The sequence below is a fragment of the Bufo bufo genome, chromosome 5, assembly GCF_905171765.1.
Source record: "Bufo bufo chromosome 5, aBufBuf1.1, whole genome shotgun sequence".
Classification (NCBI taxonomy): Eukaryota; Metazoa; Chordata; class Amphibia; order Anura; family Bufonidae; genus Bufo; species Bufo bufo.
This window is the reverse complement of record NC_053393.1, coordinates 253,247,749-253,274,369: the sequence shown is the minus strand read 5'-3', so window position 1 is coordinate 253,274,369 and position 26,621 is coordinate 253,247,749. Positions and strand designations below refer to the sequence as shown.

General features: G+C 43.2%; 1 protein-coding gene across 1 annotated transcript in view; it reads right to left on the bottom strand.

Annotated features, from left to right (window-relative positions):
* Positions 1 to 5,862: 5,862 nt before the first annotated feature.
* IGFBP3 (insulin like growth factor binding protein 3) overlaps positions 5,863 to 26,621 on the bottom strand; it is a 34,586-nt gene continuing 13,827 nt past the window's right edge. The window contains exons 3-5 of the mRNA XM_040433251.1: positions 13,676 to 13,884; positions 10,771 to 10,890; positions 5,863 to 7,007 (exon numbers count right to left, since the gene is read on the bottom strand). Of these exons, the coding sequence (XP_040289185.1) occupies positions 6,882 to 7,007; positions 10,771 to 10,890; positions 13,676 to 13,884 (455 nt within the window). The 3' untranslated portion in view covers positions 5,863 to 6,881. The remainder of the gene's footprint in view (positions 7,008 to 10,770; positions 10,891 to 13,675; positions 13,885 to 26,621) is intronic.

Below are 26,621 nucleotides of genomic sequence, written 5' to 3'. Positions count from 1 at the left end.
TGAGGGTATTTACATCCAAATCAGGTGAACGGTGTAGGAATTACATCAGTTTGCATATGTGTCTCCCACTTGTAAAGGGACCAAATGTAATGGGACAGAATAATGATTATAAATCAAACTTTCACTTTTTAATACTTGGTTGCAAATCCTTTGCAGTCAATTACAGCCTGAAGTCTGAAACGTATAGACATCACCAGACGCTGGGTTTCATCCCTGGTGATGCTCTGCCAGGCCTCTACTGCAACTGTCTTCAGTTCCTGCTTGTTCTTGGGGCATTTTCCCTTCAGTTTTGTCCTCAGCAAGTGAAATGCATGCTTAATCGGATTCAGGTCGGGTGATTGACTTGGCCATTGCATAACATTCCACTTCTTTCCCTTAAAAAACTCTTTTTGGTTGCTTTTGCAGTATGCTTTGGGTCATTGTCCATCTGCACTGTGAATATGAGCAGATAATATTGCCCGAAACACTTTAGAATTCATTCTGCTGCTTTTGTCAGCAGTGACATCATCAATAAATACAAGAGAACCAGTTCCATTGGCAGCCATACATGCCCACGCCATACACTACCACCACCATGCTTCACTGATGAGGTGGTATGCATAGGATCATGAGCAGTTCCTTTCCTTCTCAATACTCTTCTCTTCCTATCACTCTGGTACAAGTTGATCTTGGTCTCATCTGTCCATAGGATGTTGTTCCAGAACTGTGAAGGCTTTTTTAGATGTAGTTTGGCAAACTCTAATCTGGCCTTCCTGTTTTTGAGGCCAATAATTTACATCTTGTGGTGAACCCTCTGTATTCACTATGGTGAAGTCATCTCTTGATTGTTGACTTTGACACACATACACCTACCTCCTGGAGAGTGTTCTTGATCTGGCCAACTGTGGTGAAGGGTGTTTTCTTCACCAGGGAAAGAATTCTTCGGTTATCCACCACAGTTGTTTTCCGTGCTCTTCCGGGTCTTTTGGTGTTGCTGAGCTCACCAGTGCATTCCTTCTTTCTAAGAATGTTCCAAACCGTTGTTTTGGCCATAACTAATGTTTTTGTTAGCTCTCTGATGGGTTTGTTTTGTTTTTTCAGCCTAATGATGGCTTGCTTTACTGATAGTGACAGCTCTTTGGATCTCATCTTGAGAGTTGACAGCAACAGATTCCAAATGCAAATAGCACAGGAGGAGGTAGCAACAGCCGCCACCCAGCGGTCTGACGAGATCAGCCCAAGGACGGAGGTCCCCGCTGTTGCTGCCTACTCCGAGATCTCTAATGTCAGTGCTGGTGAAGGTGACGATGATGACGTGTCGATGGATGTCACGTGGGTGCCCACAAGAGAGGAAGAGGAGGGGAGTTCAGAGGGAGATACAGAGCAGCAGCTAGGGGGTAGAAGTAGGAGAAGCAGGCACAACTCGCAGTGCACGGGAGGCAGAAAGCAGACTGCAAATGTATCTGGAGCGAGCCATCCACCATGCACGGTCACATCTAGCGCTCCCAGGACGCCGTCACATGGCTCCGCTGTGTGGGCTTTTTTTTAACATGTCCGCTGCTGACAATAGTGTTGCCATCTGCAGCCTGTGCTGTCAACGCATAAGTATTTTTTTTTATTTTTAATATTCTGAGATATTTTCTGAATGGGTCGATTCACTCCTCCAGCCTTTGGTTCCTTCTATGCCCGGCTTTATTAATGATACCAGAAGAGTATTGCAATCCTTTTCTACATTTCAGTGGCGGGACAATTACACTTGGATTACTGCGGATGTAGTGTCCTTGTATTCTAATATACCCCATGATCAGGCGCTAATAGCCTTGCAGTGGTTTCTTAGTGTCTACAGTAGCTATACATCGGCACTCCAGGAATTCATCTGTTGATTTTTTGTTGAAACACAATTTTTTTATGTTCAGCAGGGATTTTTTTTTCTACAGGTATCTGGAGTCTCAATGGGAGCGACGTTCTCTCCCTCCATAGCCAACATATATATATGGCTTGGTGGTAGAAACACTTTTTATATTTTCTGATTCCAATCCAAACTTTCAGTATATTAAGTGGTATGGCCGCTACATCGATGACCTGCTCATTGTATGGTCGGGCGATGTGGCGCTCATACCATCTCTTAATATCTATCTAAATAGCTGTTTGGAATCCCTTGCTTTCAGCCTATCCCATGATGCACGGTTCATATATTTTCAGGACCTTTGTTTGGTTGGGGATGTTTTAGGTTCAGGGGTATGCATGTCTACTTATAGAAAGGAAACAGCAGGTAATACCACCTTATTGGCCACTTCATGTCACCCTTCACATGTGACCTGCAATATCTCTAAGGGAGAATTGGTGAAGTCGAGACGTAATTGTTCTGATACCACCATTTTCTTACGGGAAGCTGAGGGCATTAGCAATAGGTTTTATCGCAGAGCATATGCGGCACGATAGTAGGATGTACTACAAATTCAATTAAAACCAGAGTCCGTAAACACATATCTGATGTGCCACACTTCAAAACTCGCAATATGTCCGCAGCAAGTTTACATTTTGCGGTAGTACATGGTAGAAATACTGAATCACTTACAGTCCAGGGAGTGAAAAGGGTTACTCCACCCGTTTGGGACGGTGATTACAGGAAAAAGCTTCTCTGCCGAGAGGCTTTCTGGATGTTCGAACTGGGAACATGTTTTCCAACTGGCCTCAATAGAAGATAGGATTTAATTTTGCAATACCAATAATGTCTTTTTGCTGTTAGGTTTTAAACATGTTTTTTTTGTATAGTGTTTATGTAAAGTATAGGTTTTTTCCTTTTCTTTCTTTGTTCATCATTTCTTGCTCATATGTATTGGATGTTATAGAAATTTTCCAGATTTTATTTATCACCCGAACTCGAAAATCACATGACACCATAGTCCTTTCGGACAGGTGTGATGGGGGGTTTATAAAGAATCGGGGAGATAGGTACTATTGTCATGAGTAAGGACCAGGATTGTAGGGTCCGAAACATGCAGACAGTGTACCCAGTGTTGTTTTAACCACATTAAATAAAGGATCAATAATTTTTGAAGCTGAACTTTACTTTTCCTTTCCTTTCCAAGTTGATTCATTCGGGTCCGGGATGTGTCCGTGCTTCAAGGTTTATACACGCAGGTGAGCGCTGCTCTGTTTTAAATTGTATCATAGATCTCAGGGAGCACGATGCAGTGAGTAGAACCTGAGATCACGTGAACATTGGCTCTATCTGTGTGCAGTGCCCCCTTTGTGACCTCTTGGAGGTCATATTATGTGCCAAAAGATATTTAAAAAATAAGTAAAAAAATAAATAAAAATGCCAACAGAAACAGTTGCCTCTGCTCACACAAAACTATACATATTATACATCAAAATGACCAACACCAAATAGGGAACCCATTCTAATATCTTTGGGGTCAGTTTGTATATTTAAAATATAAAGAAAGAGATATATATTTTAGTAAAAAAAATAATAAAAAAAATAAAATATTATATATATATTATAAATTTAATTTTTTTTTTTTTCAGTCTGGTTAAGTCTTTTTCAGGCCTGGTCATTTAAAGGGTTTATAAAGTACAGACCATATGGATTAGTTGTGAATGGAACCCTCAACCAATATTTATAAACTGCATTTTTTGGGGGGAACACACCATATGACTTTTGCATAATTATTTTTTTTGGGGGGGGGGGGGGGGGGGGGAGTGGCATGACAAAACAAAAATTGCCATAGTTTTTTAGTATTTGTTTTGATTGTGTTCCTATACTGTATAAGGCCCTTTGCCCACGAACGTAAGGGCTCCGTGCTCGTGCTGTGGACCGCAATGCACGGGCCCCAACCTTGGGGCAGCCGCATGCATATTCACTTGAATGGGGTCTGCGATCCGCAAAAAGATAGAACAAGTTCTATTTGCTGAATGGAAGCACGGAACACCACAGAAGCACTTCATAGTGCTTCCATTCCGTACCACATCTCCGGATTTTCAGACCCATTCAAGTGAATGGGTCCGCATCCGTGATGCGGAATAGAAACATAGAATGTGTTGGCAGATAAGAACCATTTGGCCCATCTAGTCTGCCCAATATACTGAATACTATGAATAGCCCTTGACCCTATCTTATATGAAGGATGGCCTTATGCCTATCCCATGCATGCTTAAACTCCTTCACTGTATTTGCAGCTACCACTTCTGCAGGAAGGCTGTTCCATGCATCCACTACTCTCTCAGTAAAGTAATACTTCCCGATATTACTTTTAAACCTTTGCCCCTCTAATTTAAAACTGTCCTCTTTGTAGTAGTTTTTCTTCTTTTAAATATTCTCTCCTCTTTTACCTTGTTGATTCCCTTTATGTATTTAAAAGTTTCTATCATATCCCCTCTGTCTCGTCTTTCTTCCAAGCTATACATGTTAAGGTCCTTTAATCTTTCCTGGTAAGTTTTATCCTGCAATCCATGTACTAGTTTAGTAGCTCTTCTCTGAACTCTCTCCAAAGTATCAATATCCTTCTGGAGATATGGTCTCTAGTACTGAGCACAATACTCCAAATGAGGACTCACTAGTGCTCTGTAGAGCGGCATGAGCACCTCCATCTTTCTACTAGTAATGCCTCTCCCTATACACCCAAGCATTCTGCTAGCATTTCCTGCTGCTCTATGACATTGTCTGCCTACCTTTAAGTCTTCTGAAATAATGACCCCTAAATCCCTTTCCTCAGATACTGAGGACTGTATCATTGATTTTATATTCTGCTCTTGGGTTTTTATGCCCCAGGTGCATTACCTTGCACTTATCAACATTAAATTTTAGTTGCCAGATTTTTGACCATTCCTCTAGTTTTCCATAAATCCTTTTCCATTTGGTGTATCCATCCAGGAACATCAACCCTGTTACAAATCTATGTGTCATCAGCAAAAAGACACACCTTACAATCGACGCCTTCTGCAATTTCACTGATATATATTAAACAATATGGGTCCCAGAACAGATCCCTGAGGTACCCCACTGATAACAAGACCAAGGTCTGAATATACTCCATTGACTACAACCCTCTGTTGTCTGTCCCTCAGCCACTGCCTAATCCATTCAACAATATGGGAGTCCATGCACAAAGACTGCAATTTATTGATAAGCCTTCTATGTGGGACAGTATCAAAAGCCTTCCTAAAGTCCAGATAAGCGATGTCTACTGCACCTCCGCCATCTAATTAAGTCACCCAAACAAAAAAAAAAAAAATCACTAATGTTTGTTAGAATGTACACAGCTGGTGAACTGTGTATTGCGGAACCACTGTATGCAGTCCACAGCAGGGGCACGGATCCCTTATGTTCGTGTGAAAGAGGCCTAAGTTAACTTTATTCTATGGGTCAGTACAATTAACTGCTATATCAAGTGTTGAACGTTGTATAAAAACATAATGTCAGAATAGTTTGTTCAGCCTCCAACTCAAAAACTAGAGTAAAAATAATAAAGAAAAAAATCCTATGCAATTCCAAAACCGTACAAATAAAAAAATTCTCCACCTCAACCAATAGAAAACAAAATGTTATGGGTCTTGTAATGTGGCGACAAATATAAAAAAAGGGTTTACTAACCCAATTTCCCCTTTAAACACTAGGCAGAAAGATGTCTGCAAGTAGAAAATAATGACATTAGAAAAAAATTTTGGGCTATGAACACCTTTGCAACCATTTTCATTATGGAGTTTCCGCTAAAACATTTTTGGAATGTTTTTTTAAAAAAAAACTAAAAAAAAAAGGCCACGTTATTTCTATTAATCTTTAACATATGTTGAATACAGCCAACATGCAACATTGTTGTTGCCATTTGTAATAGTACAACTTTTGTGGATTTGTATTAATTTCCATGATTTTACTGTTATGCACACACTTTGTTACAACTGTGCGTAAATGGGGGGTGGGGCGTCTTTGATCTCTCTTAATGCTATGATTAAAAGATGCACATTAGCTTGAAACATAACAGAAGATCTTGTTTTTATTGTATCATCTGTGAATTATTTTTTTACACCACAGGCTGGATCAGATTTCTGCAAGTGGATGTACCGTACCTGTACCAGGCAGCCGGCTCTGAATATTCATGCACCAGAGGAATGTATCAGTTGAGGAGCTGGCGAGTTTCTCCGTGTACTTATTTTTATCATAATCTGAGGCACACAGGAGTCTTTGACACAGATCCAATACGTATATACTCAATCATATGCCACATTTTGGAGTTGTCCCATAGAAGCATCATAATACCACACACTGAGCGCCATTTGTATATTTTTTCAACTAACAATTGTGTATAGCAAGCCCCACCATGACAATAAAATAAAAGGCTTTAAGGGTCAATAAAGTATAATTTATGTTTAAATAAAGTTTATATAAAAATATATTAAATACAGACTAACAATATTTATAGCATACTTAGACAGAAAATAGCAAGTCCTCATAAGGTACCCGTGCAGATAAATTTCCCAAGAGATCAAAAGATCTGGTGAAAGGAAAGGAAAAAAGAAAAGGAAAAAAAAAAAAAAAAAAAAGCTTAATCCGGCAGACGTAAAAAGATTGCGCTTCATCTGTTCTAAGAACGAGTATGTTGCAAAACTGAATTGGTCACCGGTGTCTTTTCCCTGAATCCATTGTGAAGTGCTTTTTTTTTACCCCCACTAGACACTTTTTAGGGTCAATAGTGCAGAATAACATGGAAATTCAGCGCTGAAGCTACAAGTTATCAGTGGCAGGTTTTAGCTGTGATGTCCACAATATAATACAATAGTCAACCTTCATGTAAAGATTAATTTGCAGCTTCAGGTCAAGTATTTTTTGCGGTTTTCTTCTATTCCTTCCAATAACTTTAATAATCATTTTCGTCACCAACAGTTGTCAGTTAATGAACTCATTTGCTTTCCAAGTTATAGCAGTTGGCATCTCCTTTATTGTTCACATCATATCCTGGAAGAGGCTGGCCATATTTATCCACACACCAGCAATTTCCTCTTTTTCTGCCTTTTGATGGACGACACTGTAGAATTATAAAAATATTAAATTACTAACAATCAGTTAAAATTCTATCATAGGAAATTTATAAAACCAAGTAGTCATCACAGTAGCCTATAATCAATGTAAAACTACTTCTACATTGTCATTTTTCCCCATTCTGCCTGGGGTTGTGATATTTTTCACAGCAGCACACTCTGAATGGGGGGATTCTAAGGGCATTTTCGAACTGCAAACCTCAGCTTTACCAATTGCCTGTGTAACAGTTTCTACAGAGCTTTTTAGTGAGCAAAGTACTCAAACACCTTGCACCAAGAGTGAAGTAAGGATGGTTTACTAAATACAGCTATAGGACATTAATGGGGTTGTCCAACTTTATGCTCATGATAGGCCATCACTAGATCATTGGTGACCGACACCCTACACCGCTGCAGATTAGCTGTTCAGAATTATCTCCAGTACAGGAAACAGACTGCTCTGTCTATTTTGTAGTGGACTGGACTTGTCAATGTAGTGCTGCCCTCATTGAAATCAATGGGAACTGCGCTGAAGTGACTACCTCAGTCCATTACAAAGTTCACACAGCTGTCTGCTTCCGGTGCCAGAGCCATTGTGGAACAGCTGATCATAAGGGGTCTGAGTTGTCAGGACCCCTGCCAATCGGCCAGTGATGGACTATCTTGAGGATAGGCAATCAATTAATAGAAGGTGGACAACCATTTTAAAGGGTGCTGTCTAGTGATGAGCGAATCGGACTTCGGATCATATATTCGTTCAGAACTTCATTAGAACACTGCATGGAGACCTGTCTCCGTACAGCATTCAAACGTATGGCCTTAGCAGAGGTAAAAGTCTGTCTACCCGAAGTCCTGCGAGACTTTGTTTTATGTAATCTGACTTTGATTATTAAACTGAAAATACATTTTAAAACCTCAGATCCCAGTTTTAAAATGTATTTTCTGTTTAATTATCGGATTACATACAACAAAGTCTCATGGGATTTCGGGTAGGTGGATTTTCACCTCCACTAAGGCCAAAAATTTGAATGCTGACAGAAACGGGTGTCAGTGCAGCATTCAAACGAAGTTCTGAACTAATCAACTTCAGATCTATGATCCGAAGTTCGATTCGCTCTAGTTCTAGTGCTGTCACAAGTGCCAAACTATCACATGGCTGAGAGGTGGCTGTGATGCTGCCAAGAGCTGCAGACTGTCAATGGCCACAGCTTGGGTGTGTGGCACCAGCAAGTGTGACAGCATCCTAAAAATACCAACTTCATTTAGATCTTACAGTCTTAATGTGGAAGAGTATTGTGACAAAGTGTCAGCCTTAAATGATGGGGGAGGGGTGGGGAGATGCAGCCCTGCAGACAGGGATAACTTGAGTTCATGGCATAACTCCTTAAGGCTCCATTAACACATCCGCAAATGGGTACACATCCGTTCCGCAATTTTGCGGAACGGGTGCGGACCCATTCATTTTCTATGGGGACGGAATGGATGCAGACAGCACACAGTGTGCTATCCGCATTTGCGGAGCGCGGCCCCGAAATTCAGGTCTGCAAAAGATAGAACATGTCCTATTCTTGTCCGCAGCTTGCGGACAAGAATAGGCATTTCTATAGGGGTGCCGGGCGGTTGTGTTTCGGATCCACAATTTGCGGGTCCGCAACACACCACGGACGTGTGAATGGAGCCCAAACAGCTCTGTCAGCCTCTCTGCAAATCTGCAGCCTCACTTATTGTAACATAAATGCCAACAAACAAGTGTTTCAGGAAAGCTATACTACTGTATATAGTATAGCGTGTATGAACAAAATGCTGCTGGTACGAATATCAGATGTTTAAAATTAGCAATGATTTCATTATTCGGTTTATTGCCAAGAGGAAAATAGCACATTGTCCATGCTGGTTAAGTAAACCTATATACCCAAGCTAGTTGCCAAGCATGCAGCTAAAAAGGTCAGCATGTCTTGAGGATTTAAAATGCAATGTCTGTTTAATGCCAAAAAAGTTGAGTAGAAGGTTTCTGTATGAAATAACTGGTAAAATAAAAAAAAACAACCTCAATCTCAAATTCCAGCAGGTCAATGACAGCCCCCATTATTAGATTGGCAGGGGTCAGATTCTTGGTGAATGCGCTTTGTATTGCAACTCTGTTCCATTCACTTGAATAGGACAGGGCTGGAGTAAACTAACATGCACACCAGGTAACTAAAAGCAAGGACCTGTGCCTGGTAAGCAGGATCTCACTGCAGCACCACTGCCCCATTAAAAGCAGATATGTGGGGGTGCCAAGTCAGGCCCTCACTTATTCTAAGGATAGGCCAACAATTCCCAAGAACTGGGAAACTCCTTTTAATATTTACGCAGTGTGTGAACCTAGCCTTAGGGTCCATTGACACGTCCGCACTTTGGGTCCGGGTCCGTTCCGCAATTATGCGGAACGGGTGCGGACCCATTCCTTTTCAATGGGGACAGCACACAGTGTGCTTTGTGCTATCCGCATTTCCGGTCCGTGGCTCCGCATCTGCGGACAAGAATAGCCATTTCTATTGGGGTGCCAGCCCGGTGTTTTGCAGATCCGCAAAACACTGCGGACGTGTGAATGGACCCTTATTCTGTTGAATCAACTTAAAATCCTTGACAAAATTTCACTCACTTTCACCCTGGATTTTATCCACTGCATAATCTGTGGCATTTCACAACAGGTAATGCATGCTGCTGCATGTCTAGAATCATAATCACACCTATAATAGAAGTTTATATGTTAGGTATACCACAAGGAGAATGATGTGTGGCATAAAAAGGTTCATCGGTCATGTGGCCTAGGCGCAACAAAGTCCCATTAAAGTAAATAGGGCTGAGCTGCGATACTAAGCACAGCAGCCATACAATTTACGGAGCTGTGAGGAGGCCGCAGTGCTCACCGTGGCACCACTGCCTCCTCAAATAGCTGATTGGAGGGGGTCCCAGGGGTCAGACCCCACTAATCAGATAGTGATTACCTATCCTGGGGATAGGTATTAAGTATAAAAGTCAAAAACTCCTTTAACCCCATAGCTGCTTTGGAAAAGCTGCTGACTGGCGATTTGGATTGCTATGAACAAAGTGGGCAGTTTTAATAAAGGAGGCTCCATCATCAGAGAGAAAATCAGTTTTGATGCAGGGTCGTTGGTTCATTTCCATATAGCACCCCAGGCCATGCAAAAGTTTTTTTTTTTTTTTTTTTAATTAACATTTTTGCTTCTGGCTGTTTAGTTTTGCTGTAGTTCCTGGCGATTGGGACAATTTAAAGGCTATTATATATAGCAATTTTTGCTGTTACAATGAAAACTTTGTATATAGTTTTAAACTATTAAAATGTGTGCACAAAGTGTGTTTGCATATATGTAACTGGTATATTTAAGCCATACACAAAGATTAATGGCTTGCTCAGGTTTCTATTGGTAACAAGATACACCAAGTTCTTCTAGGAACTCTCATACCACCAGTTAGAATTTAAGGAAACGATCTCTCAGTCATATGGTGAACATAACTTTTAGCCTCCTGGTTACTCATCCAGAAGGCATACTTGTTTTTAAAGCTAATCAAGACTGGTGTTAAATTTAGTGCCAACAGTGACTGAGGAACTATGATGAAGCTTTGATTGTTGCAAAGGCACATAAAAACAGTGTCCCGACCTGATATTTTAAGATTACAGTCAATGGTAATTTAAGTTTATTAGAGTTAGATGGAAACAAAATACAAATAAGGCAATGTGGATTCTCTGCAGTAAGTGCAACCTACTTGTTTTTTCTTGTAAAATCCTTTCTTATCGCAGTTCGGAATATGAAATCCTCTAGGGCTCAAGATGTTCAAGATCTTTAAGTGATTTAATATGCCTTCCATTTCTCTTCGACATGGACCCTGTGAAGACAACATTGTAGACCTATTCACTCAAAATTAATGTCAAGCCTCACGTGTGCTGTACATGTTCTCCACGTGTGTATTCAGACATCAGTGTTTTAGCACGGTCCGTGTTTTTAGCATGGAAGCATGGTCTATTTTGTCCATGTTCACAGATCCATCACGTCCATTATAGTCTATGGGTCCGTGAAATCCACGGATGCCATCTGTGTTTCACGGATCATTAAGAAGAGATGTTATGAAAATTATTTTTCAGCTGTTCAGTGTCAGTGAAACACGGATGCAACACAGACAGCAAAAAACAGATACACAGACCCAACACGGATCCTTCACGGATGCATCACTGACCACCTGCTCACGGATTTGAGCATGGACATGGATGTGTGAAGGAGGCTTTACTGTGTCAGTCAGTACAGAAATCCTAGGAGCCACTGCACCTAGAAATATGCCGTTTGTGCTTTTACACCGCATTTAGATAAAAAAAAAAAAAAGGCTGTTAATCTTTATTTTTTTTGTAGGAATTCAGCACTTAATTTAAAATGGCAAAGTTGACAGCTCCATAAATAAAGGTGTTTTGAACTTTACAATTCATTGATCATAGCATTATGCTGCATTTCACCCAGTAGTTTTACTGTACCAAAAATTATAATTATGTAAAATTTCCTCTATGAATTTAAGAGACTAATAATCCCTCCTAGATCGTTTTTTAGTTTCTTGGAAAAAGGCAATAGGCCAATCAAAAGTATGAGTAGGCATACACTAATCTGAAGAGGCACAGATTAAATGGCCCAATTCACACAACACGTACAATAAAATATACAATAAAGAGATAGGACTAAAAAAGCAGGACCACAAACATAATCATGCATCCAAAAAGGGAGAAAACCTTAAAATGTTAATTTAAAAAAAATGAAGAATTATATATGACATCAAATGGTCCTGTAAAAGGTTAGATAATGATTATGGGGAGTAAATGGTTCTGAAGCCAGGGACTCGCGCATTGCCAGATGGATCGGCTTTCTCATGGTTCTCATAAACATCTTGAAATTACACAAATATAACATTTAGTAACTATAAAACTAATGTCCAATACTGAGAGAGAGAAAGAAATTACACGCCCAACCTCAGTCTCTCGTCCCCCAACAAGCATATCCAATGATCTATTAGACAACCAACTGATGCATGTGCCCTTACTTTTAATTCCAAATGCCATTGCAATTATCTACAGCCCATGTGCTGAAACCATAATCCTCAGCTTCCAGTCTATTACTAACTTTTTTTTTTTAACAAACCCTCCATTTGCCAAAAGTAACGCTAATCTTTTTATGGGGCGATTCAAGTCTCATTACATTGCACAGCCCCACCTCCCCCCCACAATTGCAAATAGAACATTAATTACTACCCTAGATTTATAGATCTATTTTTTATCTGACAGGTGCTAAGGAAGCCAAGATTTTACTCACAGACCCCTGAGGAAGCTGGTCCATCTGGCAATACACAAGAGGCACAGTTCAGTGCAGGCCCCTGGCTCCAGGACCTGTTACGCCATATAAAAATCGGTATTTAACCTTTTGCAGGATCATTTGAGGTCACATATTGCTTGGTTTACTGTATCATGATATACAAGTGACCTGGGGTAATATTCTTGTTATGAACTGGGCCACATTGGTGTTTTTTTGTTTGCACTTAGATGGTGGTACTTATCTTGTAAATCACAGTATTGCGGTTTTCAGAATTTAAAGGAAATCTGTCACCAGTATAATCGCCATTGAAGTAAAGCCATGGCCTAATAGCACTTAATACCTTATTTCCAGATGTGCCTTTGTTTCAGCAATAGATGTTTTTATCCTCTGAAAATCCAGTTTATTTGGTATGCAAATGAGCCAGTAAGGTGCCCAGAGGGGCGTCATTCTTGCAGGAAGGAGCCCAGGCATGCCCCCCGCCACAATGTGCCCACCCACCCCATCTACATCACATTCAACCCATAACTCTGCCCCCCTTTTCCCTGCCCCCAGCATGAGGACGGGCTTGGGCACTAGCAGAAGATGTGTCTGGGCTCCTTCCTGCAAGAATGACGCCCCTCTGGGCACCTTACTGGCTCATTTTCATTAAACTGGATTATCAGAAGATAGAAAACATCTATTGCTAAAACAAAGGCACATCTGGAAATAAGGTACTAAGTGCTAATAGGCCATGGCTTTACTTCAATAGTGATTATCCTTGTGACAGAAATAAAATATTATATATGTTTTGTACCTTTGGATGCGCAATTATTTTTACATGTTCATGCTCTTTGGTGCTATCGCTTAGGCTACTTTCACACTGGCGTTTCTGGGTCCGCTTGTGAGATCAGTTTCAAGGCTCTCCCAAGCGGCCCAAAACGGATCAGTTTAGCCCCAATGCATTCTGAATGGATAAGGATCCGTTCAGAATGCATCAGTTTGCCTCCGTTCAGCCTTCATGCGGAGCGGAGCCAAACGGATCTGTCCTGACTTACAATGTAAGTCAATGGGGACGGATCAGTTTTCACTGACACAATATGGTGCAATTGAAAACGGATCCGCCTCCTATTGACTTTCAATGTAAGTCAAAACGGATCTGTTTCCATAATCATGAACAAAAATTTTTTTTATTATTTCTTTTTGCTCATGGTAATGCAAACTGATCAGTTCTGAACGAATACAAGCGTTTGCATTATAGGTGCGGATCCGTCGGTGCAGATACCAGACGGATCCGCACCTAACGCAGGTGTGAAAGTAGCCTTAGATGCACAACAAATACTTACATATTCCATATCCTGCTTGGATTCTGTAAAGTAGTTTAAGGTGTCTGTGCTTTGTGGATCCACTTTGTATCGCTGAGTAATTTTGGCTTGTTCCTTCCTAATGATTTCTATTTTGGGCTGAGAATTACTATACGACATTCTCTGTGCGTTAGACGGTGGTGGCGTGTCACTGTCAGGCAGCATGTCCTCATCAGATTTGCTGAAATTCCCTATTAATACAAAAATTAACACATTCATTTAGTTGTAATATTACGGTTTGCCATCACCTCTCAGGATCGCTCTCATTGGTAAGCTGGCCAGCCAGCACCCCCATCTGTGCCCCAGCACCCCTCAGGTATTTAGGGAAAAGTTAGGGAAAGGTTGGGTTAGGCAGGGATATTCAGGGAAAGTTAGTGAGAAAAAAAAAATATTTTTTTTTTGTTGCATCACCCTAAATCGGGTGTCTGGGGTCCACAGCACAGCTGTGTGACCCTAGACCCCCAGGGGTACTGCAGCTTACCCCCCTGCCCCCCCAACTTTTTTTTGGGTGCACTCTTAGCGTCCGGCCAATGTTAGCGCATCGCACACCCCACTGCTGATCAACTTCGGACGGTTGATCAGCGATTTTGAATTTTTTCCCCCTTTTTTTAGTTAGTCTTTTCTTTTTTGTCTGACACACACTCCCCTATGGCCCGCCGGATGTTCTCGGCTGAGGAGGCATACGCCCAGCTTGCCTCAGAGTCAGAGAGTCCCAGTGAGGAAGAGGATGACCCCACTTCCCTGTTGTCATCCGCGTCCTCCTCATCTTGCGATGAGCCCCCAAGGCAGCGGAGACACCGCCAGGCGGAGCAAAGGGACCACCATGCTAGGGACTCTGTGGCCCACACTAGTACAAGCAGCTCTGGGGCTCGAACTAGTTTTCCAGCCCACCAGTTAAATCCACTAGAGCCCCCTGCCGGTGAACTTGCCTGGTGTACCCCAGATCGATTTGAGCCCGTGATTCCTGATTTTGTAAGCCAACCAGGAATCCAGATTTCCACAGTGGGCTTCACTAAATATGACCATTTTAGTCTTTTTTCAGTGACCACTTTGTAAATCTGATGGTGGAGCAGACGAACTTGTACGCCCAACAGTTCGTTGCTTAACACCCGGGCTCCTTTTTGGCTAGGCCAGTGGCTCGACCCTGGTCAGTGCAGCCGAGAGGAGGACGTTTTGGGGCCTCGTGCTGCACATGGGCCTAGTCAAGAAACCTAGTGTCAGGCATTACTGGAGTGGGGACGTCCTCTACCAGACCCCACTTTACAGTACGGCCATGACACGTTCCCGGTTTGAGGCCATCCGGAAATGCCTGCATTATTCAGCTAATGCAGCATGTCCCCCCCAAGGTGATCCTGCCTATGACTGCCTGTACAAAATCAGGCTGGTCCTCGATCACTTTGGGGCCAAATTTGTACAGGCCTATGTACCTGGAAGGGAGGTCGCGGTTGATGAGTCTCATTGCGTTTAAGGGGAGACTCATTTTCCACCAGTATGTTCCCTCTAAGCGGGCGAGGTATGGCGTGAAGCTGTACAAACTTTGTGAGAGTACCTCAGGGTACACTTACAAGTTTCGTGTGTACGAGGGGCGAGATTCCTGTATTGAACCCCCAGAATGTCCCCCCACTCTGGGTGTTAGCGGGAAACTTGTGTGGGACCTTATGCACCCACTGCTAGATAAGGGTTACCACCTGTACGTGGATAACTTATACTAGTATCGCATTGTTCCAGGCCCCCGCCGCCAGATCCATGGGCCTCCCTGCCCACTCCCTCCAGGTACCTATCCCCAGGGGTGAGACCCGTGCCCTTACCACTGGAAACCTGTTGCTGGTCAGATATAAGGACAAGAGGGATGTTGTTGTACTGTCCACAGTTCATGGTAACGGCATCACCCCTGTCCGAGGTACCGCGGCAACGGTCCTCAAGCCCGATTGTATCGTCAACTACAATTGGTATATGGGAGGAGTTGATCTCTCTGATCAAGTCCTCAAGCCATATAAAGTCATGCTCAAAACCCGGGCATGGTACAAAAAAGTTGCAGTCTACTTGGTTCAGGTTGCCTTGTACAACTTTTTTGTGCTGTCCCGGAGCGCTGGCAACACAGGGACATTCCTTCAGTTCTATGAGGCAGTCCTCAAGGACCTGATCTTTTCGGACCGGGAAAGAGCAGGCCGGAGTACCTCGGGAACTGGAGGCGCCCAGATAGTCCCTGGCCAACACTTTCCAGGTGTGATCCCCCATACTGGAGAAAAGGGACGGACCCAAAAAAGGTGTAGAGTGTGTCACAGGAGGAAGATGCGGAAGAACACCACTACTCAGTGTGAGACGTGCCCCGATCTTCCGGGCCTCTGCATTATTGGTTGCTTCAGGGAGTACAACACTTCCATGGAGTACTAAATTTATATCCCAATTTAGCCACTGACAATCAGATAAAAACCTGGTTCTCAGACTTGACACAAACTAAAAAATAAAAAAATTAGGTATCGCCGCGTCCGTAAGAATCTGCTCTATAAAAATACCCCCGCCCCTAACCCCTCAGATGAACACTGTTAAAAAAAATAAAATCGCTGCAAAAAAGGTTTTTTTTTTGTCACCTTACATTACAAAAATTGTAATAGCAAGCCCCCCTGATGCACCCCTAGAATAAAAGCCCATTCTTTTTGCAAATAACTCTTGTGCACCACATAAAGGGTTAACAAAGTTTGTAAAATCTGTTTTGAATACCTTGAGGGGTGTAGTTTCTTAGATGGGGTCACTTTTATGGAGTTTCTGGTGCATCAGGGGGGCTTCAAATGGGACATGGTGTAAATAAACCAACCAGTCCAGCAAAATCTGCCTTCCAAAAACCATATGGCGGACCGTTCCCGCTACGCCCTACTGTGTGCCCGTACAGTAGTTTACGGCCACATATGGGGTCTTTCTGCAAACAGAATCAGGGCAATATATATAGCATTTTATTTGGCTGTTAACCCTTGCTTTGTTACTGGAAAAAATTGATTAACCCAAAAAAAAAAAATTCTGAAATTTTATCTCCATTTGCCATTAACTCTTGTGCAACACCTAAAGTGTTAACGCTGTTTGTAAAATCAGTTTTGAATATCTTGGAGGGGTGTAGTTTCATTTTTGGGTGGTTTCTATTACGTAAGTCTCACAAAGTGACTTCAGACCTAAACTGGTCCCTAAAAATTGGGTTTTTGAAAATTTCAAGATTTGCTTCTAAACCTTGTAACATCCCCAAAATATAAAATATCATTCCCAAAATGATCCAAACATGAAGTAGACAATATGGGGAATGTAAAGTAATAACTATTTTTGGAGGTATTACTATGTATTATAGAAGTAGAGAAATGTAAAACTTGGAAATTTGCAATTTTTTACAAATGTTTTTTTTTTTTTTATAAATAAAAATGCATTTTTTTTACTTAATTTTACCAGTGTCATGAAGTACAATATGTGACGGAAAAAAAATAAAAATCTCAGAATGGCCTGGATAAGTCAAAGCATTTTAAAGTTATCACCACTGGTCAGATTTGCAAAAAAATGGCCTGGTCCTTAAGGTGAAATACGGCTGTGTCTTAAAGGTAACTTTAGCTAGATGAGCTAAAAAAAAACAACAAAAAAACAAAAACAAAAACAAAAAAAAAAACACACACACTTATGAAGTACACTGAATGTTTGAATCATTATTTACCACTCATTAGTACTTATGGGTAATCACTAAGAAATCTGAAGAATCATAGTCAAAGTAAAATTACTTGCAGGCTACCGCATGATTATTTTCACAAACCATTTACAATGGGCCGTACTTTGCTGAAAAATTTGTCAGGCATCTGCTGTGAATGTCAGGCGATAGGATCAGAATCTATCCTGGGATGACCCTGCTGGCAAAACAGGTCCTTCTGTTATAAATTTTCTTAGCAACCTATAGAAAACATGGCAAATACCTCTAATAAATTACAGTATAAATGCCTATTTCAGTAAAAAGTAGCTCCCCTAAATTGTGGAGTGAAGCCTTTATAAAATAAGGTAAATCAATGCTAAAATGGTATAGACACAATAGATAGTGAAGGGGTCTGAGTACAGTTCTGTGCAGATACCGACTGAACTAATGCCTGGGCCTTATGGTTATTATGCAGATGATAGCTGTACCCTGAATCTGGCATTACCCATGACATATACAAGAGTTCCAGGTTAATATCCTATAAAACTGGGGATGACGTTACCTTAAAATACCTTTAGTAAAACTCATGACTCAAGTGTACTGAAGGCTTAATAACAGTATGTTATACGGGAGGCTCAAAGTAAATTGCAGTGGCATAATCTCAGCAGAGCACATTGTCACATAAAAAGGCGTTCCACAATATTGTAAAAGGCAACTATTTAAACTTCAGGCAATTGAGCGTTTTTCTCCATTCATGCTGGCTAGATTTCCCAGAATGGCACACGTAAACCATATACATGGTCTGGAGTGACTAGAAATGTATCCTTTATGCTTTTCTTACTTTGCCTTCTTCTCATTTATTGGGCTTATTAAAAACAGAATTGGCAAGCTTTATGAATTTGGGTTAGCCACTATTTGCTGACCTCAGCCGTCTTTCTGCTACACACAAATATAAATATTCACAAAACGTTAAGTCCGAGACTAGCAACCCTGTAAACCAAATCAGGTGTGTATATATTATTAAGCCTCTATTTAAGTGCATAAGTGTAGAATAACGCATGTGAAAACACAAGGTTTATTCTGGAAAATATCAGTTTAAGGCCTCTTGCACACGACAGTGTGTCCCCCGTGGCCATATTGCGGCCTGCATACGGCGGGTCCGCAATACACTGGACACCGGCCGTGTGCATTCCGCATCACGGATGCGGACCCATTCACTTGAATACAAAAAGCCGGAATTAGTACTTACCGGTAATTCATTTTCCATGAGATCACCACGACGGCCATACAAGGAGATTGACCCCTGAGCTCTGTAGGGGCAGGAATGTTTGGCAAAAGTATGGATGCTGGACCAAGTGGCTGCCTTACAGATCTCCTCAAGAGAGACACCCGCTCTTTCTGCTTGAGAAGACGACATTGCCGTAGTAGAATGGGCTTTGATATTATCAGGGCAAGACAGATTCTGTAAGGAATAACAAGAAGCGATGGTAGCTTTGATCCATCTGGCAATGGAGGACTTGGAAACCTTCTGACCCTTGTTTCTTCCTCCAAACTGGATAAAGAGGCAGTCCGACTTCCTGAAATCTTTTGTGGTTTCTAAGTAATCAAGAACTGCCTGTCTAACATCAAGCGAATGAAGGATAGATTCCCAATCATTTGACTGGTTGTTAAACAGTGAAGGTAGAGTGATCTCCTGGTCTTTATGAAACTTCGAAACCACTTTCGGCAGAAAACACGGATCTAGTTTTAGAATTATCCTGTCGTCCAGGACCTGTAGGTAGGGCTCTCTAATCGATAGTGCTTGTTGCTCACATTCTTCTGGCTGAGGTGATGGCCACCAGGAATGCGGTCTTGAAAGATTTTAGTTTCAAGGAGCAGTCACTCAGAGGCTCAAATGGAGAATGTGATAGTCTCTTAAGGACAATATTTAAATCCCAGGTGGGGACATGGGACCTTAGAGTCGGACGTAACCTTGTTATTGCCTTTATGAATCGCCTTATCCACTTATGATTTGCCAATTCGGTGTCATAAAAGCAACTGAGGGCTGATACCTGGACTTTGGATGGTCTCAACCCCATGTCAAATCCTTTTTGTAAGAAGTTCAGAATTAATTGGATATTTGGAGCGGAGGTATCTGGCGAGGGTAAACCTGACCACGAGCAGAAAAGTTTCCAGATTTACAGGTAAATTGAAAAGGGGACCTTCTTTCTGGAGGCTTTGAGGGTGGAAATTACTGCATCTAATAATCCCTGATGCCTTAGCATCTGGGTCTCAGGATCCTGGCTGCTAGGTTGAGGAAGTCCGGGTCTGGGTGAAGAATCAGACCTTGGTAAAGGAGGTCTCTCCTCTTTGGCAGGATCCAAGGATCCTCGCTGGCAAGGTTCCACAAGATTGGGAACCAGCTCTTTTTCGGCCAGTTGGGCGTTACTAGTATGACTGAAGCCTTGTCCTGAATGATTTTCTGTACCACCCTCGGGATTAGCGGAAGAGGAGGGAAGGCGTAATAAAGACGTTGATTCTATCTGAAAGAGAATGCGCCCAGAAGTTTCGGGCTGTCTCTGGGATTTAGGTAACAAAAAACTGCCAATTTGGAGTTTACCCGTGTGGCAAAGAGATCTATTGCTGGTCTGCCCCATTTTTCCGTCATAGTCAGGAAAACTTCCTTGTTTAAGGACCATTCTGAGTGGTCTATCTTTTTCCGGCTGAGGTAGTCTGCTTCCACATTTAAGGACCCTTTTAGGTGGACTGCAGACCCTGAATGAACATTCGCTTCTGCCCAGATGAATATTCTTGCCGACAAATCTAGCAGGCTGCTTGATCCCGTGTCTCCCTGATGATTTAAATATTTTATCACTGTCGTATTGTCTGACAGGACCCTTATGTGATGGCCTTGAAGATGAGTTTTGGTTTTCTTTAGAGTTTCCCAGACTGCCATCAATTCTCGAAAATTCGACGATTGGAGACTGATTGACTTTGGCCAGACTCCTTTGTAATAAGCATCTCCGACCTTCGCTCCCCAGCCGCACTGGCTTGCATCCGTGGTGATCTTGGTGTAGGGATTTTTTGACCACGTCACCCCCTTGGAGATATGGAGCCTGTTTTTGCACCAGAGGAGGGAGGTTTTTATCCTTTTGAGGGATGATCACTTTTTGGTCTAGGGAAGACTCCCTTCTGTCCCAGACCCTGAGGATCCACATCTGCAGGGTTCGGAAGTGGATCTGGCCCCACTGAACAGATGGTATGCAGGATGTAAGGATCCCTAAGAGACTCATTGAGTCCCTGATGGAGTAGGACATCTTGGAGTTGAAGATGGAGATTCTCTTTTGGATGTCCTGTTTCTTGCTCAGAGGCAAACAAGTTAGCCATCTCTGTGAATCCAGAATGACCCCCAAGAACTGGATCCTTGTTGTCTGTTTTAACTGTGACTTTCCTATGTTGATAACCCAACCTAATCTCTCCAGGGTCTGACGGAAGAAATTCTGATCTCTCTGCAGTAGGAGAGCAGAACTGTTTGAGATCAGAAAATCTTCTAAGTATGGGAAAACTGTCAGACCTTCCTTCCTTAGGTAGGCAACTACCTCGATCATTAGTTTTGTAAAAACCTGAGGGGCTGAGGATATGCCGAAGGGGAGAGAGGTGAATTGGAAGTGGAGAACTCTGCCTAGATGGTCTCTGACCGCGAACCTCAGGAACCGCTGAGAGCTGGGATGTATCAGGACATGATAGCAAGAGTCGGTCAGGTCGACCGTACACATTACTGAATTGTTCTGAAGCAGAGGAACTATTGATTTTAGGGTCTCCATCCAGAATTTCTGATAGGCAATGTACTTGTTCAGGAGCTTTAAGTTTATTATACACTGCTCAAAAAAATAAAGGGAACACAAAAATAAACACATCCTAGATCTGAATTAATTAAATATTCTTCTGAAATACTTTGTTCTTTACATAGTTGAATGTGCTGACAACAAAATCACACAAAAATTAAAAAATGGAAATCAAATTTTTCAACCCATGGAGGTCTGGATTTGGAGTCACACTCAAAAAAAAAAGTGGAAAAACACACTACAGGCTGATCCAACTTTGATGTAATGTCCTTAAAACAAGTCAAAATGAAGCTCAGTAGTGTGCGTGGCCTCCACGTGCCTGTATGACCTCCCTACAACGCCTGTGTATGCTCCTGATGAGGTGGCGGATGGTCTCCTGAGGGATCTCCTCCCAGACCTGGACTAAAGCATCTGCCAACTCCTGGACAGTCTGTGGTGCAACGTGACGTTTGTGGATAGAGCGAGACATGATGTCCCAGATGTGCTCAATTGGATTCAGGTCTGGGGAACGGGCGGGCCAGTCCATAGCATCAATGCCTTCGTCTTGCAGGAACTGCTGACACTCCAGCCACATGAGGTCTAGCATTGTCTTGCATTAGAAGGAACCCAGGGCCAACCGCACCAGCATATGGTCTCACAAGGGGTCTGAGGATCTCGGTACCTAATGGCAGTCAGGCTACCTCTGGCGAGCACATGGAGGGCTGTGCGGCCCTCCAAAGAAATGCCACCCCACACCATTACTGACCCAATGCCAAACCGGTCATGCTGGAGGATGTTGCAGGCAGCAGAACGTTCTCCACGGCGTCTCCAGACTGTCACGTCTGTCACATGTGCTCAGTGTGAACCTGCTTTCATCTGTGAAGAGCACAGGGCACCAATGGCGAATTTGCCAATCTTGGTGTTCTCTGGCAAATGCCAAACGTCCTGCACAGTGTTGGGCTGTAAGCACAACCCCCACCCGTGGACGTCGGGCCCTCATATCACCCTCATGGAGTCTGTTTCTGACCGTTTGAGCAGACACATGCACATTTGTGGCCTGCTGAAGGTCATTTTGCAGGGCTCTGGCAGTGCTCCTCCTGTTCCTCCTTGCACAAAGGCGGAGGTAGCGGTCCCGCTGCTGGGTTGTTGCCCTCATACGGCCTCCTCCACGTCTCCTGATGTACTGGCCTGTCTCCTGGTAGTGCTTCCATGCTCTGGACACTACGCTGACAGACACAGCAAACCTTCTTGCCACAGCTCGCATTGATGTGCCATCCTGGATAAGCTGCACTACCTGAGCCACTTGTGTGGGTTGTAGACTCCATCTCATGCTACCACTAGAGTGAAAGCACCGCCAGTATTCAAAAGTGACCAAAACATCAGCCAGGAAGCATAGGAACTGAGAAGTGGTCTGTGCTCACCACCTGCAGAACCACTCCTTTATTGGGGGTGTCTTGCTAATTGCCTATAATTTCCACCTGTTGTCTATCCCATTTGCAAAACAGCATGTGAAATTGATTGTCAGTGTTGCTTCCTAAGTGGACAGTTTGATTTCACAGAAGTGTGATTGACTTGGAGTTACATTGTGTTGTTTAAGTGTTCCCTTTATTTTTTTGAGCAGTGTAGTTCGATAGGAACCCTCCTTTTTCACTAGGAAGAGGTTCGAATAGAACCCCTTTCCCTGTTCGGACGGTGGTACTTCCGCCACTACCCCTTTTGCGAGTAGTTCCAAAATAGGCCTACGCGAATAGGATGATTGGGGTCTGGGACCACAATTTTGGTGACTATGAATCTTTTTGGGGGAGGGTTTGAGAACTGTATTCTGTATCCTGACTCTATAATCCTCAGAGCCCATGAGTTTGAGGATATTTCCTCCCAACAGGGAAAAAACATCCTCAGTCTCCCCCCTACCCTGATATCACTGGTTCTACTTTCCTTTTTGGGAGGAAGAGGAGGGAGCTTTACCTCTACCCCCTTTGGGATAACTGAAACGGCCTGACTTGCCCTTACCACTGTATTGTTTATTTTGGTTGGAAGGGGCACGAAAGGGATACTTCCTTCTATAAACTTTCCTCCGGGAACCCCTTTTTATCAGAGGCTTTTTCTAAAATTTTATCTAATTCTGGGCCGAAGATATACTCCCCAGAAAAAGGAATGGCACATAGTCTGGATTTCCACACCTTGTCAACCGACCAGCACTTAACCCACAAGGCACGGCAGGTCGCATTGGACAGACCCGCATCCCTTGCTGCAAAGCGTACCGACTCAGCAGAGACATCCGCTAAGAAGGCGGTAGCAGATTTTAACAGGGGAATGGCACCCAAAATCTCCACCGTTGGGGAATCGCTGGAAGCCCTATTCTCTAACTCTGAGAGCCAGACAGATCTGGCAACTGATGTGGCCGCTATGTTTGACTTAAGTGTGAACATGGCCGCCTCCCCAGACAGTCTGCCTTCCTATCCATCGTGTCTTTGAGCTGTGAGGCATCTTCAAATGGTAGGCTGGTCTTATTGACTCTAGCTACCTGGGCGGCAATTTTAGGAATAGTGTTGAAGGTCTTAGCCTCTTCCTGATCAAAAAGAAGCAGATTTTGGAAGGATTTGGCAACTCCTAGCTGTTTCTCCGGATCCACCCATTAATCCAAAATCATCCCCTTGAGGTTTTCATTAATAGGGAAGACTTTGGATTTCTTCACCCTGAGACCTCCAAACATCTCGTCTTGTACTGACGGAGTAGAATGCACCTCCTCCACCCCCATAGTAGCCCTAACGGCCTTTAAAAGCTCAGGCATATCTTCAGAAGAGGAATGAAATTTTCTTCTGCTCTCTGAAAATTCTCGCTCAGAGAGTTTATCTTCATCCTCAACATATTTAGAAGAGGAAGCCGAATCACCATAATCTTCAGGATCAGATGAAACAATCGCCTGATTTGTGACGTTTGGATGGGGGCTCCGTAAAAGCGGGTTTCTCTCTTTGTAGTGCAGAAATGGCTGCAAAGAAGGACTTAATCTCTTCCTGCATCATAGATCTAATTTTGTCCATGAGGGACGGCTGTTCCTCACTGACAATTTTAGCAATGAAGTCCCCGCACAATTTCTTAGGAGGGTCATCAGGTAAACGCTTAAAGCATGAAATACACTTTGAGGATCTCTTGGGCTGTCTCAGCGGATCTTTAGCAGTCTGGAACAGCCAGAAAAGCCCATTAGAACTAGGGAAAAGATCCACAATAGTGTGCCCAGGTGAGAGAAGAAACAAAACTCTCCCCTATGGGGAACATACGGACGGCAGGGTAGAGGCCTCAGTGTGCTCAGACGCAGACATCCTGGAGGGGTAGCAGAGAGTGATCACTCACCACAGGACGCTGCAGCAGGGGGATCCATTTGAATTTTTTTGACCGGATACCGCCATCAGAAGGCCGTCCGCGTCACTTCCGGTGACGTAACTGCTGGCCGGAAGTGACAAATTTGTATAGCGCCGCATGGCGCTGAGCGCGCAACCCGGCTGTGGTTTCAGGGAAGGCGTCGGGCGTCTGTGCTCCGGGAGCAGGCCCCAGATGAACCGGAGGAGAGTCTCTCCCCCCGCCCCCCTGCCCAACGTTAGTACAAGACCGCGGGCTGACAGGGGGGTCCCGCCGAAGCAGGTATGCGACTCCACATCATGCAGGACCTTCATCTCCACGGCGGCTGCACATGGAGACCTTTCTCCGCCCCTGTCCTCTGTAGGGATAGGAAACACTGGTGTTTGGTGGTGGGAGGGGGGTATTTAAACCTCTCTGCTTCCTACAGAGGTCAGGGGTCAATCTCCTTGTATGGCCATCGTGGTGAGGCTATGGAAAAGAGTTGTCGAGGCTCACCTGGTCTTGTGTTTGTAAGGAGGCACGGACATACGCCAGGAACTAAGAGAGATAGTGGTATCAAAAATGAAAAGGAAAAATCCAGCTTCCAAACAACGTGTTCAAGCTTTAATAAATAAGTGCTTTAAAATCCAACTTTGCACCCGCACAGAATTATCGCTCGTGTGAAAGGGGCCTTAGTCAAATATATCTCCAAGACAGCAGGCATGCTGCCCAGGGTTATGATAGTACCACAGACTTAAATTGAAATATCAGGTTCAGGTAGGATAGTAGATGAAGTTCAGTTTGAGAGACCTCACATGAGATATTTTATAGTACTGTTGGAGTGATGTCACAGGATGGAGGTATCTAGTCATCAGCACAGAGATGGTACTGAAAACAAAGTCTGCTGATGGTCATCTCAATAGGAGCTGTGTAGAGAGAAAAGAGGAGAGGGACCTAGGACAGCACCCTGAGGAACTCCAACAGCAAGAGGGTGAGAAGTTTTGAAGAACCAGCAAATTATACACTAAGGGTACTTTTACACTTGCAGCAGAGGATTCCGGCAGGCAGTTCCGTCGCTGGCAATCTGGACGCAAACGGATGCATTTGTCAGACGGATCCGGACGTGGATCCGTCTGACAAATGCATTGCAGTACCGGATCAGTCTTTCCAATTGTCATCCGGAAAAACGGATCTGGTATTTATCTTTTTCACATTTTTAAAGGTCTGCGCATGAACAGACCGCAAAACCAGATCCGTTTTTCTGGAACACTTGTGACCGGAACCGGCATCAATGCATTTCAATGGAATATAATGCCGGATCGGGCAAGTGTTCAGGATTTTTAGCTGGAGAGAAAACTGCAGCATGCTGCGGTATTTTCTCCAGCCAAAAAACATAAGAGGGACTGAACTGATGCACCCTGAACGGAATGCTCTCCATTCAGAATGCATTAGGATAAAATGGATCAGTTTTTTTCCGGTATTGAGCTCCTGTGACAGAACTCAATACCAGAAAATAAATACGCTAGTGTGAAAGTACCCTAAAAGAACTGCCAGAGAGATAGGAAGTAAAACAGGAGAGGGCTGTGTCATTAAGGCCATTAGAGTGGAGCATACCATGAAGTTTGTGGTCTACAGTGTGAAATATTGCAGAAAGATCCAGGATAATCAGTATAGAGTAGTTGCGATTACTTTTTGCTGTCTGGAGATCATTAGACATTTTGGTAAGAGCAGTTTCTGTAGAATGTAAAGTGCAAAAGCCAGGTTGTGAGAAGTCAAGAAGAGAGTTAGCAGAGAGGTAACTTAGGCTAAAGTAGACCAGATGTTCCAGGAGTTTAATCTTCCTTCATCTCTAGAGACAGGTCAAGTCAAGAGACTGAAGAGACTGGGGCCAGTGATAACTGTAGGATGACAAAAGGTGGATGGGGGTGTGGGGAATTAGCTCTGGTAGATAGGGTAAGTGGGCGCAGTACAGAGGCAAAAGACAAGTTCTTAACTCAAAACGTCAGTGTTTATTCACACTTGAGGCAATTGCACAAAACAGAACGCAACTTTTCAGTCTTGGTGTTAATTCACACAGAATGGAAAGTTCATATAACACAAGTTTGCTGGCAGTTCTGCCTCCAGTAGTCCA